Source organism: Aythya marila, assembly GCF_965140915.1.
Source record: "Aythya marila genome assembly, chromosome: 17".
NCBI lineage: Eukaryota > Metazoa > Chordata > Aves > Anseriformes > Anatidae > Aythya > Aythya marila.
In genome coordinates, this window is record NC_139058.1 from 2,149,514 (window position 1) to 2,170,381 (window position 20,868).

Genomic DNA, 20,868 nt, shown 5'->3' on the forward strand with positions numbered 1-20,868 from the left:
AGGGATTTAAGAGCTAAATCTTGGCATAACGATCGCTTTGTCTGCTGCTGCTTAGCCGGAGTTAGGCTGGGTCCTCCCCTCCCCTTTGTGAAAAAGCTAAATCAAATAAATAAAACGATAACCGAATAAAGCACGGGGCTAGGGCCAAGACCTCCTGGCGCTGGGGCAGAGCCGGGGGCTCCCCGTTTGCAGCCCCATCCCGAACCCGCAGTGGAAATGGGGGGCCTCCGACCAGCTCCTGCCTCCCGAGGAGGCGAAAGCCCTTGCTTAGGGACCGCAGCTGATGGAAATAGAGAGTGAGGTTCATTGAGCTGGTGGTTATAGGTAAAAGGAGCTCTGGCACTCGTGCCCCTCTCTCCCAAGCCTTGTGGACGTTTTCCCTCAGCTCCTCTTGGCAGCAGGGGCGCCGCTGGTGTGCGCGGCCCCGCGGAGCGTCTGCCACCCGCAGCCCCAAGGGAGCTGGAGGAGGATGTTCCTGGAAGGAATTGGGAAGGCAGCGGTATGAAGCTGCACGTGGGGCTCGGGAACATGAACGTGGTGGGAGCTGGAGCCGAGCTGTGACCCGGAGGGGCCGCGGGCGATGAAAAGAGGCCGCACGGCGACCAGGGTGGGGAGGAAGAGCTGAAGCAGGCTGAGGTTGTCTCGCCTTGGAGCTGGGGCTTTGCTCAGTGATGCGCACATGCCTCTTTCAGGTTTGGCCAGTGGTGCGTTCATCAGTTAAAACTGATTGCAGCTTTGGTGACGAGCTGATATGCTCTCTCTCCGGGAAGTGCTTCTCACGTTGGTTACAGCGCCTGATTTGTTTTCCTAACGTCTTTCTGAGCGTCTCTTTGGAGATTCCCCGTGCCCATAGCGTCGTTCACAAAGCTTCAGCCTCCAAGAGAGGGATTAGTGGTAATGGATAAATAAGAGAAGTCTTCGGGGAGAAGAAAACACACGTGTAGAAATACTCAGGTCTGCGAGCTGCTCTCACAGCTGATTCTGCTTAAAATAAATGCTGAGGGCTCGTGTCGGCTGTCCCTCCACGGGCGTGCGTGTTTCATCACGTCGAGGGCTGCTGAGGATCACCCCGGCTGGCCCGAGGAAGCGCACGATACCTCAGAGCAGGTTGTATCAAGGAAACGTTGCATCATGCAGCACTTCCGGGTAAGTAACGATGCTATCAGGCTCATTAATCTTCATGTGCAAATACAGCTCGCACATGCAGACGCAGAACTGAATGGAAGTAGTAGTTTGTAAAAAAAAAAAAAAAAAAAACAGCTCTAACCTGGGACGTGGACAGAATGGGTGAAATAGGACGGGATTCTCCCCTGGAGCTGGTGGCTTCTGTTTCTTGGACATTGAATCTGGGGTTTTTCTGCAGCCAGACCACTGCATCCAGAGGAAATAAAATTTAAAAAAAAAGCTGTGTGCGTGTCAATAGAGCCAAATCATAAAGTAATAAAAAGGGAATATTGGGAATTGCTGCCTGTAAAAGAAAAGCCGTACGCAGGTAGAAGTGGGTCAAGGGAGCTGTGTGCTGTAACGGGAGCACGATCCCGTTGCACGGGTGCATTGGGCTCGCCGTGGAAGCACGCTCACAACGAGAGGCTGAAGCAGCACCTGCTGGCTCCGTCGGGCTGCAGCCGGGTCCGGTGCCCAAACTGCAGGTCTGCTGGTGGATGTCACTGCCCCGGCCACTTCGGCTCGGTCACTGCTGCGTTCGCTTTGAAGTGTTTGCATGAAGATGCTCGACAAACAAAAACGGGAGGCACAATGAAAGCCAAACAGAGCTTAACAAAACAAAGAATACATTGAAGGAGAAAACAAGTCAAACAGCAACTGCGCTTGAGTCATTACTGCAGATACGAACACGAGAGCCTTATTCACACAACCACTTTCAAAGTACATAATGTTGCCCCAAAATATAAGTTAATGTGCTCATATCACGTCTTAGAAACCATCCCTGCCTGTGGAACTTGCTTTTTTTTGTGTTCCTGACATCCTTGAATATCAAGGGCTTCGTCTTTGCCAGCAGGACTCCACAGCATGGCTGCCACTTCAGCACAGTGGAGGCTCTGTAATAGTTCTTAACCTTTACTCCACAAAGAGTGACTAATTGCCGTGCACGTAAATGTCCCTAGCTGAAAAAGCATTGAAATAACTTCCTTTACATTAAAAACAAAAAACAAAAACAAGAGCCCTGTTAAGTGTCCTGGATGTGCTAGACTTTGTCTCTTACCAGACTTCCTTGGCTTTTTGGGAAACGTCTTTTATCATGAGAAGCAAACTGACGAAATCACTGTTGAGTAGGGAGCCCTCTTTCTACCTGTAGCTTACTTGAATTCATTTCAAGGCGTATTTTGGAGCCCTCAGGTTCTCCCCCCGCTGCATTTCTCCTGTTGCGGTAGCGCTTTGAGGCCCTCCCTCAGTCTGAGGTCCTTCGGGACAAACCAAAAGGCACAGGAGAAATTAGGAGTTTGGTGAAATGCAGGCTTTTGCGTGCTAGCGGATTTTATTATTTTATTTATAAACGTGTAATTTTTAAAAGTTGTTTCCTAGCTTTTCCTTTAGGTAATATTAGCTACTTCCCATTACTAGAGCTTCCCGGGCTGCAGAAATCCTCGATATCCTCCTCTCCCAGTTCTGTGGCCCTGAAGGAGCAAAACCTTCAGCAAGTTCACTGAAGTGATGGTAAAATATAACTTCCCTGGAACTGCTGGCTCTTTTTTGGGCATTTTCAGCGGAGCAATTCTTTGTGCCGAGCCCACCTCAGCTCGCACCCGGCTCCTAGCAAACAACGCGTTAACCACGGGGTTATTTGGGCCTGCAAGGTGAAACAAAACCAGGAGTTTAACAGTCAAAAGTATAGGGAAAAATGCTAATTTAAGAAAGCTGTTAAATATTGTTATCTTTTTACCACCGCGTGTTGCCACCCACAACTTTCAACCGCATGGGAAAACTGTTGCTTTACGAGCAAGGTGTATAAATAATGCCTGCCGAACAGCACCGCTCCTGCTTATTACATTTGAATCCTGTGGGATTTCTGGAGCATTTCTATGAATAGATTAGACTCTGAGCATTTTGAGTAACCATGGCTATAAATCAATTTAGCTCTTTGGGCTTGCGACTTGCATCTGCTCCTACTAATCCCGCACGTCCACAGGCTTTTACCGGGACAGGGGCGGTTTTATTTTGATGCCGTAGCGTTGGCTGGGGGGGATCCGTGACAACACCCGGAGCCCTGGTGCTGCTCGGTGAGGGCAAGGAATCACTTTATTTCCTCAGACTGCGGCATTTTTTTGTATTTTTTTTTCTGGGGGGGGGGGGACCCCCAAGGATTGTGCAACTGTGAGGGGTTGGCCGGTGGGGTTGAGCCGCACCACAGGGCTCGCAGCTTTCGGCCTCCTCATCCTCCTGAGGGGCTTGGGTATGAGAAGAAGGCGGTGGTTGGGGGTGGTTGGGGGCGGCTGGGGCCGTGAGGGGCTGTGGGGGGCCGGTTGGGGGCCGTGAGGGGCCCTCATCCCGGCGCCGTCCCGCGCCGCCTCACGTGTCCCCGTCCCGCCGCTCCCCCGCCTCCGCCCCTTCACCCTTCGCCGCCGCAGCACCGCCGCGTCTCCCTCCGACTTCCCGTAAAGAGTCCGCCGCCTCCCCCCCTTCCCATCCACCTCCCTCCCCGCCTCCCTCCCTTTCTCCCTTTTTCCCCATCTCCTCGGCGATCCCGGGAGATCGACCCGGTTGCGGCTCAACCGATCCCGGTACCGCCATTAACCCCCCCTTTTTCCTCCCCCCCCCCCCTCACAACCACCATCGCGGTGTAGTCCCGGCCTTTCCCCCCCTCCCTTCTCTCCCCTCAGCGGCCGGATCCCTCCGCGCCGCGCTCCGCTCCGCTCCGCTCCCTCCGCGCCGTTGGGGAGCTCCCGGCCGAGCCCCGCCGAGCCCAGCCCCGGCCCCGACCCCAGCCCCGGCTCCCCCCCTCCCCTTCCCCGGCTCCCGTCAGCGCAGCGCGGCTCCCCCCTCCCCCTTTTCCCTTTCCCTTCTCTCCCTCCTCCCTTCTCCTCCTCCCTCCCTCCCTCCCTCCCTTCCCCCGGCCTCTCTCCTCAGCTCTCGCCCTCTCCCTTCAGCCCCTCGCCATGTCCCTCAAGCAAGCGGCGGCGGCGGCGCAGGCCGCCGGCAACAACCGCAAACCCCCCGGTGGTGGCAGCGGAGGAGGAGGAGGAGGAGGTGGTGGAGGAGGAGGAGGAGGAGGAGGAGGAGGCCCCGGTCTCCCGTCAGCTGCGGGCGGCGGGAGGCAGAACATGGGCAGGTGGGTGCGCGGCGCCGGGGAGAGGAGAAGAGGAGAAGAAAAAAAAAAAAAAAAAAAAAAAAAGGAGGAAGGGGGGAAAAAAAAAAAAGGGGGAAAAAAAAAAAAAAAAGGGAGGGGGGGGGGAAAAAAAAAAAAAAAAAAGCGGGGCCGCGGCGCTGGGGGGCTCCGCCCGGCGGGGCGGGGGAGCCGGCATGGCGGCGGGCGGGGCGGCCGCAAGGCCCCGCTCACGGCTGGAGGAGGAGGAGGAGGAAAGGGGAGGAAGAAGAAGGAGGAGGAGGAGGAGGAGGAGGAGGGGTGGGGGGAGCCCTGACGGTTCCGCAGTGCCGCCGCCGGGGCGAGGCCGCGGCCCCGGTGCCCTTCACGGAGGAAGCCGGGGACGCGCCGGGGCCGCCTCCATTTTGCGGTGAGGGGCTCGGGGCTCCCCCCCCCCCCCAACCCCCCCTTCTTCCCTTCCCTTCCCTTCCCTTCCCTTCCCTTCCCTTCCCTTCCCTTCCCTTCCCTTCCCTTCCCTTCCCTTCCCCCCCCCCTTTTTCTCTTTCGTCCCCTTTTCCCCTTCTTCTCCTCAGCCCCGAGGCCGCCGGGAGCCGCCTGGAGAGAGGAGAAAAAAAAATTAAAAAAAAATAAAAAAAATGGAAGGGGGGGGGGGGCCGATGGGGCCGCACGTGGGGTGGGGGGGGCGGGGGAAAAAAAAAAAAAAAACGGGAGAAAATGGGAGAAAAAATGAGGGGGGAGGGGGGCAGGGAGCAGGGATTGGGATCCCCCCCCCCCCCGGCATCCTCCCGCTGCGCCTTAATCCCCCCCCCCCCCCCGCCCCGATCGCGTTTTAAAACGAAAATACCGAATTTTTATTTTTTTTAAATATATATTTTTTTTAAATTTTGTATTGATTTATGCAATTATTTATTTATTTTCCCGGCCCGATCGCAACAAAACGCAGCGCCCGGCGGCCTGCGGCGATGGGCGCTCGTAGCAAGGCCGGGCCCTGGAGGAGGAGGAGGAGGAGGAGGAGGAGGAAGGGGGAAGGGGGGGGGGGGGCAGCAAAAGGGCCGGGTCCCTCCCTTCCCTTCCCTTCCCGGTCCTCCCCCTCCGGCCACCCCTTCCCCGGGCCCCCCTTCTCCACCCCCCCCCCTTGAGCCGCCCGAGGGGACCAGGCCCGGCCTCTCGCCTGGTTTTTTCCCCCCCCCCCACCCCGAGCTCCGGGGGTGCCAGCGAACAATCGGAGGAGGAGGAGGAGGAGGATGGTGGCGGGCTGAAGGTCACCACGCTTACCCGGGGTAGTTCCCTTCAACCTGGCTTTTTTTTTTAATTTTTATTTTAGTATTTTTTACCCCCCCCATCTCCTCACTTTGGTGCGTTGGCAATAAAAAAAAAAAAAAAAAAAAAAGAGTTGACGGCGGCTCCATTGTTGCACATCCCTGAAAATGGAGTTGTACTTTGTTACCGCTCTGGGGAACTGGGAAGGGGGGGAAAAAGCTTTGGTAGGGTGGAAAAGGAACGAAATGAACTGAAATAGTATCAGCGGGTGCCCCAACGAGGGGTTGAAATAATTCCCTGTTTTTTTTTTTTGTTTTTTTTTTTTACATATGGCTGTCTGGGTTGCCCATGATGTTTACTGTGCCTCGCTGAACAGTTACCCCTGCCAACAGACAGTGGCACTATAGAGGTTAACGTGAAGGACAACAAAACCCACAGCTTTTTTTTTAAAAAACATTTTTATTTTGCTAAATTCCGGATTGTGAGCGCTCGTCTCGGTAGATGAAAGGTGTGAGCTTCGGTTCCTTTGTCAAGCTGTGAAATTAAAGCCAGGGGCTTTCTCCTCCCAGCCTTGCTGCCTTGCCACTTTTGTTGGATAGATTCCATCTCAGAACTTCTTAGGGAGTTGTAGTGGGACTGTTAAACGACCAACGTGCGCCCACAGCGGTGTTTATACCTTTTTTTTATAAAAAAATAAAATTAAAAATAGATTCTTGAAGTTGGCTCTGAAAGGCAAGTCAGTAAAATCCCAGTCCCTGTGCTGATGGAGCCCCACAGGACACCTTCAGAGAGCTTTTCCTGTCGCTACCCTAAGTAAAAGCCTTGCCTCTTTTTGGAGTACAAACTTTAGGGTGGTTCATGCTGCAATATTTTTCCTGTAAATGAAAAGCTGAGCGGCTTTCCTCTTTGAAAAATCAAATTGCTTTTTAGCTGGCCTGCATCTTGCTTCCAACTCAAAGTGTTGCGTTTAACAGAAACTTAAACATCTCCAGTTCTTGCCAGGCTTTCTTCTTAGCAGTATTGCAGCTCAGTTCTCTGCAGCACAGGTATCCTTTTTTCTTTTTTTTTTTTTTTTTTTTGGTTGCATCTCAGGATTTAAAAAAAAAAATAATGTTGCTTTTCAGGGCCAGGTTGATTGTAAAGGCTTAAATTTGGGTAAAAAGTTTGATAGTTAACTGTCCTGGGCTAAATTTTATGCTGGTTTCAGTACTGTAATACTGGGTTGGGCTGAGGGAGGGTCAGCCTTGCTCCCTGTGTGTGTTTCTGTGGTCTTGGAGTGGTGGATTTACATGTTTCATATTTTAAAAGGTAAGATGTTGTGGGAAAGAGTGGGAAATTCCAAAGTTTGCTCTTTCATTGTTACTCCTTCCCCTTTTACACTGGGGGAAGAAAAATCACAAAATGAGGTTTCTTTCCAGGTGTTTAAAAATTAAACAAGAAGAATTAATCTATATATATCTTTAATAAAACAGGCAGGAGGTGCAGTTCTGCTTGTCTTTAGTAGTAGCTGCACGTGGAATGTGGCAGGTGGGAAATTGGGCCAGAGGGGGGATGCCAATAGATGTTAAACTTTAAATAAAGAAAATGTAGGGCCTCACCTACAAACCTGCCCCGAGCACCAGTCAGAACCTTTCCTGGTGCCTACATTTTGAGGTTTAGTTGAGTTTGTCCCTAAAACAGCCACGAGGAGGCTGACAGCCCTATGGCTAGGGGTTGCATCTGCCTCAGCCCACCTTCAAACTCTGCAGCCTTTTTTCCCTTTGGCGTTTTGTCTGAAGGCAGAGCCCCCCCAGCTCTGGGTTCGGAGGGTGAGGTGCCTGGCTACAATTGTGGCGAAAGGCCCTTTTCTTTTGGGTTTGGGAACTTTCTTGCCCAACTGAACCCGGGCGCCCTTTATCAATATTATAAGCTTCTGTCTTTTATACATTGGTTTAACCATTAAAAAGTGAAAAATGAAATTATCCAACGTTGTGTAGCTTGGTTTTGAGGCTTGGCGCTCCTTGCCTACTCTTATTTTCCTTTTTCTTGCCCTCCTTTCTTAGCCCAACTGAAGAAAGGGCAGAAGGGAGGTGTCGGTTCTGTTAGGGTAGAAATAATTGCGGATATTGACTACCGAGGCGCTCGGAAATAACGCGAGGGACTGTTCTGGAGGCTCGTTCCCACATGGCAGTCAGAGGTTTTCTAGTTCATTCTGCTGTCTTTGTGTGTGTCGGTTTTAATGCAGCTGTGCTGAACTGCTGAGCAAAATAAACGGCTAACCTGCGGGGCTCTTCCCTTCCAGCAGTTAATTCGTTTCACAGCGATATTCCGAACCCGCTTCTGAGTAAGTTTTAATTTACCGACGGATTCGTTGCGAGGTGTCTGAAGGAGGTTCCTCGGTGACCAAGTCCATCAACAGGCACAAGTGTGCACTTGATTCAGGCGTGCTTATCTGCTCAGGCACTACAGAAGTTGTCTTGCACGAAGACAAGAGCAGACATTTAATAACGTCAGAATTGGGAAAAAATACCGAAAACAACGCTGCGGTACTGCTCGTCTGACCTTAATTTGACAGCTTTGGCTCGTTTGACTCCTCTATAGGCAATTTCTGCGCTTAAGCGAGGTCTGAACTTTGTACCTGTGAGCTCTTCCTTAGAGGAAGGCTTTATCAGCTCTCCGCACTCGTAATGAAAGTTCCGTGGAGTGTCCTTAAATGGTTCTCAGAGCTGTAGTAGTGGCAGGGAGTGCTCCAGAAACTCCTATTCCCTCCGTTAAACTCCACGGTCTTTGTAGTTGCACTGCTGCTGCAGACATTAATTGCAGTGTGGGTGCCTCTGTTTCTTCTCTCCGTCGTCTCAGAGCGAAGATGCTGTTGGGAAGAAAGCTTCGCATCCTGGAAGGACTTGCGCTGCTTTTCACTTAACTGGAAAACAGAAATGCGTGACCTTGTTTTGCTTATACAAATGCTCGGCTCAGCATGTAAACATAGGATGGGAGGCGAGCGAGGGCTGTTGAGGAGCAGGGCAGTGAGGGTTCATAAAAACAGAAAAAAAAAATCACACAAGTTGCTTCCGGGGGAAAAAAAACCTTTATTGTGCAGCCTTTGAGATGAAGGCCTCGCGTAGACTTTCACTCGCAAGGTACAAGTACCAGCCTGCAGTGAGCTGGCTACCAAGATTAATTGCTTGGTCAAGTTACTTTGTCTGGTGCAGCACTTTGCTGCCTGGGTGACTTTCCTACCCTGAAGCACTGGACTGGGTTCCCCAGTTTGATTTGCCAGCTTGCTGTGCCTTCTCCAAGGCTTCCACTCGACCACATTTCTGCCATACAAAATGCATTTTTAATTCACCCCGCTCATTATAATCGAGATGTGGTTGTAGGTAGCAGTGCAAAATTGCTACTGACCCTTCTAATTTCTCCCACCCCCATTTTTCCTCTCCTGTTTTAAATTGTGGTGAGCTGCTTCTGGCAAAGACCGTCTGGTTTCTGCTTCGGTGAAGGCCCTGGCTTATTCTTCGTTTGGCGTGTCAAAGACGCATCAAAAGGTAGTTTGAGTTGAGCCTTCACCATTGGAAGGTGACCTGCAAGTCCAAGTCTTGCTTCTAGCAGAAGGCACGTGCAGGTATGATTGAGTTGTAAGGTTGGCAGGATTGTTTAAAGTCTTGGTGAACATCTTTAGGGGTTTCCATTCAACGGTTGTAGCTAGAAAACGAGGTCAGGTCTGCGAAGAGATCAGTCAGATCCGAGCAGTGCGTGCGATTTGTGCAACTGCCTCAACTCTTGCTCTGATGTGGAACCTGCAGCCTCTTGCCAGCGTGGATGAATGCAATCACATTGCTCCAGCTCACGGATCTGTGAGAGACAGAAGTGTGGAAGTGTGGTAGGAGATGGAAAATCCAGGATGCTTCAGGCTGAGCACTGAAACAGCACTGTGAACCTGCTGACCAGCCTAGCAAGGCGGTTATTTCAGTTCTAAGCATGCTTGCTGGGGGAGTGCTTTCCATTTCGAAGGCACCAAGCTCTCGTTTTGGCCACTTCTACGGCTGATGTCGGAAGGGAGGTCTTCTCCACTCCTTGAGGCCAACAGGAGGAACCGGAGACACCGTTCACTTCTCCATGTTCCTTGACAGGCGGCTTTGGTGAAGCTTTTGGTTGTGAATAAAAGGAAAAATGAGACCTGGCTTGTGCCTTTTTTGTCGGGGTCATTTCACGTCTGGTGGGATGACTTTCCAAGAAGAGGATGCTTCATCTCAACATCAAATGGTTCATGTTCAACCAGCAGGCGTGATCAAGGGCAGGAGCTGCTCCTCACCAGGGCAAACCCGAAGCTGTGACGCTACCTCCTAGGAAGTTCGGGTAGTTAAATAAAGGCTGTTTGCATTGGGATTTTTTGGTCAGCTTAGTGCTCCGCGAGTATTCTGCAAATGTCAGCTTGACACCTGAAGTCTGCCTTTATTACCAATCAGCAAATGTCATCAGCATGCGTGGTGCTGTTTCTGTTGCAGGAGATTGTTTTTCTTACACTGGTCAGCCAGTAGTTTGGTGGGCTTCCATTTCTTCTTCCCTGTTAAGGACTTTCACGATTGATTCTCTGATGGACCTGCTGATTTCTGCCAAATTTGCCTGATCTGGGAGAACCCTTTGGTTTCTTGACCAACTCACGAGTCCCGTGTATCAGGGCTTGCTGTTTGGAGAGCAAGGTGGTGTTCAAGCACAGCCCAGTGTTTTCCAGAGCAGCTGAAGGTGTTTGGCATTCACTTGGATTTAGGTTTCGGTGTTGTTTGGATGTTTTGAAACATGAACATGATTCTTTGGGCCTCTCTAATTAAATGGATGCGCATCCGTAAGATGGGTCTGGTTCAGAAATTGATTTTTTGAACTAAAACCCAAGACTTTGTTTTGCCTTACTTGCGTAACAGCGTGCGCTCTGAGTCATCATCGTGATACAAATCTAAAGCCCTAAGAGAAACATTTCAAACTGGAACTTGCTGGTACAGGGAAGGCGCTTTGGAAGAAGGCACAGCGGTGATGTTGAAGCTGTATTTGGGGACCTGCTGGCTGCAGGGCCCCTCTTGGGGTGGCCTTGGCCGAGTTGGAGCTCGCAGGCTGTTCCGTCACTCTTTGCAAGGTGTCAAGAGCTTACGGGTTGATTAAAAGCATCTCAAAGCGTTGAGGATGTCGCACATCCATTGAGTTGAACTGGAAGGAGCGGCTGGTTTTTAGGGCTGGGGGACTGGTGGGCTAGCTGCTGGGGTCTCGCAGTGGCTGGCAGGTTTTGGGGTCGGGCTGGTTGGTCGGTGGCCCTCGGTCAGGGAGGCAGCGATGATGAGGTTGTAATCCCAAAGGATGGGGATGGAGCCCAAAAGTGCAAATGAGGTGGTTTTGCTTTAGCCTGCCAGCAAGCTTTGGAATTCGTTTCAGCTACGGGATTGTGCTTGAGAGAGAATATTTGTGGAGTTTTGTAATGAGACGGTGTTAGCATTTTCTTTGTTTTCTCCTTTAATTTTTTGTAGGTAACCCTCTTACCTAGTAACTGGCGGTGTTGCTTGTAGGTCAGTATTTGAAGGAGAAATGCTGTAGGCCCTGTAACTGCCACGTTTGGCTCTGGGGAAGCGCCGTTTTCCTTCGCTCCCTTTCTCAACACTACGAAGTCAGGGTTTTGAATTCTCCTTTGCTACAAAATTGATGAATTTCAACAATTCTTTTTTTTTTAAATTGTATCTGATGTGTGTGTTTAATTTCAGAGGTCGCAGCAGTGGCAAAGGACCGCCTCAGCCTACGGTGAGTATTTTTCCCCCCTCATTGTACCTCTTGTAGATACAACGAAACAGCTCCTCTACCAGGAACTGGAGTAACAATGTGAAAATCGCAGATAGTGGAACATTCTCTCAAATTTTGGATACCTTGATGAATATTTTAGCCTGAGCTATGCTTTTTTAAAGATGTAACATCTTGCATTCATCTAAATCTCCTGAGAGGGCGAGGAGGGAAGGAACACTTAAACATTTGAACTATGTTAATATAAATCTCTTCTCTATTTTCTTGCGATTATAGTTGTAAATATGTGGATACAATTTAACTTAGGACCAAATTGAAGAGCATTGCTTTATCTGAGAACTATCTAACGTTGGCTTCTCCTTTAAGCAGATGACTAAAGATAGCAAGGCAACATATTTAGTTAAATAAAAGCAGCAATTTTGTTTAGCTTTCCTATGAAATAGCAAACCCAGTGTTATTGTAGCTAACCCATTATTACCTGAGTGTGTAGCTTTAGTCGTTTCCAAGGCTCAATACTGTTGAAGCATACATGTGGCTTGACTTGTAAAGCATAATTTTATCAAAGCTAAAGATCTGGATCTTGATTTAAAAAAACGGATCTTTGAACTGCACTTTGAACAACACCGAGTGTTGAGCATAGGAGTGTCCTTAAACGCATACTGGATGTGTTGCTGGTTTAAAAAGCTCAAAATATGGTGGGATGCCTGCACGTTTCAGCATCTCTTGCTCGACAAGCATGAGGTTGATGGGGAGAGATGCAAGATGTTGCCAAAACACAGTCATCCCTACCACTTCACCTGTACATGTGCAAGTGCCTCGCTTGGCAGCCCGGGGATGCGTGGTCAGCTCCCTGGGCTCAGAGCTCGGATTCTGAAACTGCAGAGAGTTCCTTTGGGCTGGTTTTATGAGAGGCTTTGTAGCTCTTTGGCACTTTGTGATCTGATGACCTTAGCTTCTGTTAACGAATGTCATCAGGTCCTTTAGCTGGAGAGATGTAGCTCAGCAGGCCCCAGAGCACCTCTTTACTTCCCCATCAGTTGAGGCACCTTATCCTGTTGCTAGCTCTCAAACCAAAGAGGGATGATGGCCGGGCTCTCCAGTTAAGCTTCTCCGTGTGGGAGCTTCACCCAGCCAATAAGGGGATTGACACTGAGTGACATTAGGGACCCTATAAAGTTCCTCTTGTTTGGGAGGGTGGGTGTTGAGATTTTTAATTGATCAGAGAAAGGTGTAAGAGTCCTCTGCTAATCTGGTGTGACTTCAGTTCAACGCGTGTTGGCCAAGTAAGGACTTGGACCAGTGTGTTTCTAGGAGCTGGTGTGTATGGCTGAAAGCTGCCCTTGTTTTTGTAGCATTGGCTCCTCGAATTGTTATGAGTATTTCTCGTATGTTCATGACAACATCATTTTTATCTTTCAGATTTCGTTCGATGGCATCTATGCAAACATGAGAATGGTTCACATACTTACGTCAGTTGTTGTAAGTCTTCATTGGGAAGTAGGGTAAACAGTGTCTATAGTGACATAGAATTGTTAATATTACACTAATTGTAATATTATGAGGTGAATACAGCAGTATGCACCATGTTCCAAGGTTGGAATTTAAACAATCACAGTAATAACTTTGGTGTATATTTGGCTTGGAAAGCTACAAATTGTATTTGAACAGGTATGGCAAATTTCTTGCGTTTACTGGTCATATTCTTAATTTTCTGTCTTCAGAGAGATTATGAATAAGTAATGAATTTATATAAGGGAAATCCCGACGTGCCAGAATTGGGTAACACAGACTGTCCCACAGCAGCTAGAATCTGGGATAAGACTTCATCCTTACTTGTACTCATGCACAGATTTGGTTTTGCACAAAAACTTGTTTGCATGAGTAACCAATGAAGACTCTTGTGTGTACCAAAACCGCTTCTGTGATTTAAAGGAATTTAAAGGGATTTAAATCCCTTCTGAACAAATTGTGGTGCATACCTAGCTGTTTGCATCTGCAGAACCAAAGAGGTGTATTAGTAAACAGGCAAATGTTGAATAAGTAGATTTGAATAAACTCTAAGCTGTATTTTTACACCTTATGTAAAGATACGTTTTTGAGAAAATTGTTCAAATGACACTTGTCAGGCTGGTAGAAAACTACATTTTCATCTTTCTTGCATTCTAGGGATCCAAATGTGAAGTACAGGTGAAAAATGGTGGTATATATGAAGGAGTTTTTAAAACTTACAGTCCTAAGGTAATTTTTTACAGTTTTGACTCTCCCTCTTTTCTTTTTGAAGACTGAATAATCAACGCTTCATTAAATGGGAATACTTATTATCAATTATTTTGACCGTTGATGTCTAAGTTTACACAAGCAGATTCATTTCTGCAAACTGTTGTAAATGTCTGCTTTTTCCACTTCTGTGAAGTTACCTAGTAGCTTATTGTGCATTAAATTTAGGATATTCTTTATATATCTCTCATAGTGTGATTTAGTGCTCGATGCTGCTCATCGGAAAACAGCAGAATCCAGTTTGGGGCCAAAACGTGAAGACATACTAGAGAGTATCTTATTCAAGTCTTCAGATTTTGTTATGGTGCATTTTAAGGATATGGATACCAATTATGCCAGAAGAGGTATACTTTTTCTTAAGGTTCTTAACATTGTCTATACCAAAGTTTTTTTTGTTTTGTTTTGTTTTAAATGTTTTTCTTATCTTGATATGTCACGGAGTGAAAGTGCACATTTGTATGTTTTCAGGTTGATCAACAGTTGTCACTGGGAGCTAAGTGTTTATCATAACACCCGTGCTTTATTCCCATGTAGCAGTAATTAGGTATAGGAATTTGTGGACATCTAAAGAGAGATTTTCACTCCTTTCACCTTGTGTTCGTACATGCGTATGTTCTTGCCTGACTTATGGCTGAAGGTTAAGACTCTTGTTTCAAGGAATTTGCTTTACCTAGAAGAAGATGCATAATATCAGAGCAACGGTGCCATTTAAATGCAGATAAGTTCCAGGTTCCGGATGGGACTTTGAATTTGAATTACACCAGAGCCGTTTTATAATGGATCTGCTATGACCATAGAATCACTTTAATGTAAATGCAAACTGGGCTCTCTATTACCCAATTTTTATAGATTTTTTAGTAAACAGAACGAAAAATACGCTTCTCTTCTAGGAATAATTACTCAATGGAGGTTTTCTAGAAGAAAACAATTGCTTTGGGTTGAACAGTCACTCAGTTTGCATTATTAGGTGGAACGCCTTTGCATCTAAATCTCTTAAGTAGTCGGAGAGGAGAGCTGACATAAAACTGTAGAGACAGAGCAAGATAAACTAGAAGGCTGCAAAACTTGATAACTCGTAGTGGGTAAATTAATCTGCTTTCCATTTTGCCTCAAAACCGTATTATCTTGGAACCACACTTGGAAGTATAAGTCAATCTCTGATCACACCTGCAAATTAGAGCAAAGAAGGGCTTTCTGCTTCTTGGGAAGTTAAGTAAGCAAGGATTCAGAAGAATGGAAGTATACAAACATGCATGCAGGAATGGTGGGCCTTTTCTTATAAAGAAACCCAAACCTTCATGGCACAGAGTCAGATAAGCTGGTGTTATCTGCATTAAAGACTGGGTCTGAGCTTCTAGGTGAGGAGATGGCGTTCCCTGCTGCATTTGTGTTGGGAATGGTTACTGCCTGGTGCCCAGATCCATTTGACAGTGTTGTACTTTGTATAGAACAAAGGCTGTTAGCTTCCATAGATCCAGGAATAAATATTTTAACATTTCTTAGCCATTGATGTCCTGGCTGTTTCCCAGACAAGTTAGTGTACAGTTTGGACATATTTGGTGAAAATGTAGCTTGCTCTCACTTCTTAAAAAATGTAGTCAAGCAAAGGGGCACTCCACAGGCACTCGGTTGCCATAGGAAAGGCTTACTGGGGTAGGGTTTGTTGGGGGTGTGGGTATTTGTGTTGTTTCTTCCCCCCTTACACTTAGACACATGGTAGACCGTTGAGGAGGCCTTGAAGTAAACTTGCTGCAAAAAAAAATACTGGTTTTGTAAATTTTAGTGTATCCTGTTCCTCTGGTTGAGTATCATATCTTGAGTTCTATGAATTTTTATGCTGGCATTTGCTTCTCTGCTGAGCTGGAGGAGTGCAGACAAGTGGTGCTCCTGACTCTTGGGTATTGATCTTCTGAGTTACCCTCAGACCTGAATAGCAGAGATGTTCATCTGTCTCTGCCTTTTTGTCAAAGACTGGAAGAGTAGCGGTAGAGAGCAGTGGGTAGGGAGAAAGCAAATGGGATGGATTCGCCTTTCAGAAGGAGTGGAAAATACAGTTATCTCCGAAAGAACCATCTGCAATGGTCTGCCAAGCACCTTTCATTGCTATCTTACTTGTGCAGCTTTGGAGCAGCGAGCTGATAATTCATCCTGCAGCTACATCAGGAGTGTGAGGGCAGGGAAGGTAATGGCCATATAAGCTTGAGGTGGGTGAAACTGCTCTGCTTGGAAGCAGCAGTCTTAGATTTGCTTATGCCAAGCGTGACATTGCACCTTCAGATGGATCAGTGGAGAAAGTGTGCTGTAGTAATTGGAAGGGTTGGGAGAAAAAAATAGCAGGTCTGCGTGGATAGGAACTTTCTGACAGCTTATGCTTAAAAATAAATAATACAAAAACTGTCCCTACTGCCTAGGCCCTTAATTTGCAACTGTCTGTCTTGTCGAGACCTTTGTGCTCAAGTAGCTTTCTGCTAGGCTTCAAAAGGGGTCATCTGAGGGACCCTCACTGTGCTGTTAGGGCTTTCTGCAGTAACAGCAGGCTGATGAAGGAAGCGTGCATCGGGAAGCTCAGGTGAAAGTGCATAATGCCCATCTTCCCCCCTCAGACTATTCTGTCTGCCTGGAAGGAGAGACAGGCAGGTTCTGCATGTGCCAGTGGGAATCATCAGCTGAAAATCTACCCCGATGTGCCAGCTGACAGCCTTGGCAGGATATTAACACCTAACATCTCTGCTTTGCCTTCTGAAGGGAAGGTGAAGCGCTCGGATTTAGTAGTTGCCAGATGACTGGGGCTGCATGATTGGAAGCAGAGGGTATGTTTCCCCAAGGTTCTGCAGAATGAGCTTTCATTTTCTGGAGTCCTAAGCACCAATCAGGCCGCTGTGCTAGTTTCCATATGATTCAAATTTGACTAAGGCTTGAGTTGTCTTCTTGGCTCCTCTTTAAAGAGGAGACAATTCAAGATCATAACTACTGTTGAAGTAATAGGCTTCTCCAATGTTTTTATTGGTTTTTGGCACGGTTGCTGCACTCTGAGAAAAATATTACAAATCCAATGAAAAAAGGCAAGAGAGAATTGCCTATTTAAGTTTTTCCTTGAATTAGCACTGAAAGTGGCATCCTTCCAGAGAAAGCCTTGCAAGGGGAATAGCAGTAGGCATATTGGGAACAAAGGAAGGAAATGTTGGTCTGCAGAGCTGGTGGTAACTGGTTTCTATGTTTTAAATCAGTAGCGAGTAGTTTCAACAGTAAACTCCTGGCTGTTTTGTAACATTTAGGCTGAAACCTCAGTTTACTTTGAGCCATACTAAACTCGATCAAAGTTTGCTGTGCGCCGTGAACACCTCTGGCACCTAATGCAGCCTGGCTTAATAGCTTCTGAACTGCAGAGCTGCGCTTAAATGCGTGTTTGTGCTCTTCACCATTAGTAGCGCAAAACATGTTTGAGAAAACAAGCTTTTTAAAGGCTGAAATTAATCAAACCTGGACTCTTAATTGCTCTATTCTGGCAGTCCTTTCTTGAAGTCATTTAATAGCACATACTTGAAGAATGTGCCCAAGCTGAGTTTTTCTTAGAATGTGTATATTTAATTCGCTTTTGCTTAATGTAATTTCTCTTGCGTAAAATTGTCTTTGGGATTTTTTTTTCCAGTTAGCAGGCTTTGAAACAAGAAGTGAGGTCTCAATATATCAAGCTCCTTTGCTCAGGAGGCTTCATGTTAAGCAGGTACAGAGGCAGCGGGGGCTAGCTGAGCGTTAAAGCTCAAGCTTTTTGTACGACCACTTTTCACTTGACCTTTGATTTGAGTTTTACCGTGTATAAAAGGAATTGAGTAAAAATTTGGCCATCTCAAGGTGTCACGTGGATTGCTCCTTCAGCAGTTCAGAGATAAGAGGCACCTGATAAGGAAGAGGGAGGGCGAGCCTGTGCAGTCGGTGTCTTGTCTGCTAGTGCTCTGCCAGTTGGTGCCTGTAGCAGCAGTTTGTTTCAGTCTCTACTTTCTTAACAATCTTAAAAGCAGTGTTTTTGTTTTGGAAGCACTGATAGGAAGAATTTTTGTGTGTTCTCAATTTTGTTGCTCATCAGCTTTGTTAATGTCTTGTCTGACTTGCCATGTTTATAATCTTGGTGTTCCTGTGTGTCTGGCTGGCTGTTTGTTCCAGGAAAACAGCGACCTGTGCCTTGAGGTACCTTTCTGCTACACTTACACTTTGTCTGGATGCTCATTAGACTGTGTTGTGTGACTAGAAATCTGCCTTTGTAGCTTGAATTTTTCCTAACTCTAGATGTTTTTGGGTTGTAGAGCTTAAGCCGATGTCACAGTCTCACTTGTGACTTAAAATGAAAAAGAAAGAAGAGCAGAGAAGCTTCCTGTGCCCAGTGACATGCTGCATTCTGCTGGGAAACTTAGCATGGGCTCTACAGTTCTTACTCAGACCTGTAACCTTCACTAGATAGGGGAGTTTCTGTTCTGACTTGTCCCCCCACTTCATCTGTATCGTAATTTTTGACAGCACTCTGCTGAGTTTTTTTAATGTGGCTTTTTAAATAGGAAAATTGGTGGGTTGAATATGTGAAGCTTATTAAGCTAGTATTTTATTTTGAGTATCCTAAATGTTGTCATTGCATATGGAGGTTTTTTTGTCTGAAGTTATGTAAAAGAAATGAAGGAAACACCCTTCTAAAATACAGCAGATGACCTCCATCAGGTGCTGTCGTCCATCCTCATACCTCATGTTTATCCAGTCTCATCGGAGAAGACTTCCCTGTGCCCCCAGTGAAGTAAATTTCGTTACTTAAGTAACTTGAGCAACCTCCAACTTGCATTTGGTGTCAAATACCTGATCTGAGGGGATCAAGCATGAAACACCAAATTAATGGGATTGGGCACAGGAACAGCACTGGCCTGTCTAGATCAGGGCTGTGGTAGCTACAGGGGATTGTTAAGGTAAACAGTTTCACATAGAAGCTCCTTACTTTCGCTTTCCTTTTGAACATGCTCTCGTTACTCCCTAACTGTGGACTTAGCACTTTGTTAGGTAGTTTCGGTTCACATTTAAGCATATACACTGTTTTTACAGCATATTTTAACATCTGTTTGTATGAAGGGAAACTGAGAGAGGTTTTCTTTCCAACTGGTATACCTTAGAGATCTGGAGGCTGTTTGGAGGGTTTGTAGTGTAGCACAGCAGGGAAACACAAGGGGTTGTGAGCAGTGGGAATGTTGCTGAAGTTTTATTATGGAAATGATCTTTGCAAGGTGGGAGATGTATTACCAGTGTGCATATGTCTGCTAGAAGGCCTGAAAGAGTTTAGCATTGCCTGAATTCAGCCATATAATGTGAAAAAAATCCACCTGTATTTATATCTGATGTCTTCCAATTTTTTCTCTCTCCATATCTGTTTGTAGTTCCTTCAGAAACAGGTAACTTTTTTGGCAGTCACTCTGTCTCTGCATCTTGCCTTTTCATAATGCTTCTGTTACCATAATATATAATGGAAACTTACTATCTTTGCTCGCACATTTATGGCACTATAAAACATGCATGCGTAACTTCACGGAATCATTTAGAATACCTTGCAGTTAGTCGATGACTTCTGTTCTCACCCTTGATTTTTTTTTTACCTATTCTGAGCAGTTGAAAATGCAACGATTGAAATATTGCATCAGCACTAATAGTTAGCACAATGGTATAATGGCTCTGTTGCAGAACAGTTTACAAATAATCCTCGAATGTGCCTGCTGAAGGCATCAGGCTTAGTGAGAAGCTAAAATAATCTCACTTCAAGTGTTAACCTTCAACCACGTAGGTAGTAGCGCAGCTTCAATGATGGCTCACCCAGTGATTGATGCAGGTTTTTGCAATTTCACACGAGCCCTAACAGTGGTTTGCCTCATTAGGTGGCCTTCTTTCATTTGGCTTTTTCTTAGTTTACTGATTCCTTTGTATTTGACATGAATGTTTAGCTAATAAACTTCTTTCTTTTCATCCATCTTCTGTAATGTTTTGTCTCATATACGCTTATTAACAATGCTTAATTGCTTATCCATAGTTCCTTTGGTCTCCATGTATGAGTTGAGCGAGCATTTCATGAGATAGCTCTGTACATTGCTAGACAGACTAAGCACAGTTTTGATAGATCCTGCCAATATATGTGCATATTTTAACTGTGAAATTGGGGAAAACAGGGTTAATGTGCCATGTTGATGGTCAACTAAAAAGAAATCATCAATGATTGTTTAAAATGTGTAACATTGATGACCAACAAATCGCTTCGTATGTTGTGAATTTTTTCATGATGGCTTTAAAATTCATTTCTCTTAGTGAGATTTCAGATCTTGCCAAAAGTTAATTTAAGCCATGCTCTTTCATATCTAGCACTGTCTGGTGGTTTGACCTCATCTTTTTTAAAGATCAGAAATGTTTGCTCCTTGTTTTTTCTGTAGATGTTGAGATGATGATGAGAAAGATAATGAGAAATTCAGGACAAAACGCACTCTAAAAAGCTTGCTTATTTTATTTTTAAAAATTTAATTAAAAAAAATTATTTCTGTTTAAGAAATTTAAGAATTTGCAGGCAGCTCTGCGATTTAGTGGCTTATAAAATACACAAACTTGGCTTCTTTGATGAATGGCTTTGTACTTTTTTTTTTTTTTTTTTTTAACAGTACTTCAGTTTTTTAGTATTATTCCTTCAGCCATTTTCCTAGTCTGGTTTGAATGAAACACGAACAAATAAAAAATAAAAGCTCAGGATCTTTTTATTCTTACTTCTCTGTTATGTCACATTGAATGGGTGTAGCAAGCTAATGGATAATTGAGATATACTGCAAAGGGAGTAAAAGTGTGTGCATGCATGCTGGTATGTTGAGGAATTGTGGAAACAGAAGAAGCTCAGGTATTCAAAGGGAAGCTTGTACTCTGCTTATTTGGAGAATGGGATTGGATGCATTCATGCTTTTTTGTTATTTGCATAACATGTTACTGTGTGGTTGTGGAGGCTTTTTTGAAAAGCATATTGTACAAGTCTTGTGTTTTCTGTAGGAATGGGGATCCTTGGGTAGTCCTGTTTTAGCAAAAAACATACACGTAGTTTGTGTAAAAGATTTTGAAATAATTGCAAGTAATTCCTGCTGTTCTTTGATGCTTTGTCTCATATTTGGAGTTGCAAAAAAATGCACCCTGTAAACAATTGTGTTTGAAGTCTGTCTGCACTTCCTAGTTACTCTAAGTATGAAGTAGATAGCTCTCTAATGTAGTCCATGGAGTACAGCAACTACAAGTGAAGGTGAACA

At 46.0% G+C, this 20,868-nt stretch overlaps 1 protein-coding gene across 11 annotated transcripts in view; it reads left to right on the forward strand.

The window, feature by feature from the left end:
- Positions 1-4,224: 4,224 nt before the first annotated feature.
- Positions 4,225-20,868, forward strand: part of ATXN2 (ataxin 2) — a 51,155-nt gene continuing 34,511 nt past the window's right edge. For 5 of the 11 annotated variants that reach the window (XM_082774260.1, XM_082774263.1, XM_082774264.1 and 2 more), the window contains exons 1-6: positions 4,226-4,285; positions 11,263-11,299; positions 12,716-12,775; positions 13,463-13,534; positions 13,767-13,917; positions 18,982-18,996. In XM_082774260.1, the coding sequence (XP_082630386.1) occupies positions 4,278-4,285; positions 11,263-11,299; positions 12,716-12,775; positions 13,463-13,534; positions 13,767-13,917; positions 18,982-18,996 (343 nt within the window). In that variant the 5' untranslated portion in view covers positions 4,226-4,277. Of the gene's footprint in view, positions 4,286-11,262; positions 11,300-12,715; positions 12,776-13,462; positions 13,535-13,766; positions 13,918-18,981; positions 18,997-20,868 lie in introns of all 11 variants that reach the window. The other 6 variants (XM_082774262.1, XM_082774265.1, XM_082774266.1 and 3 more) reach the window with 2 other exon arrangements.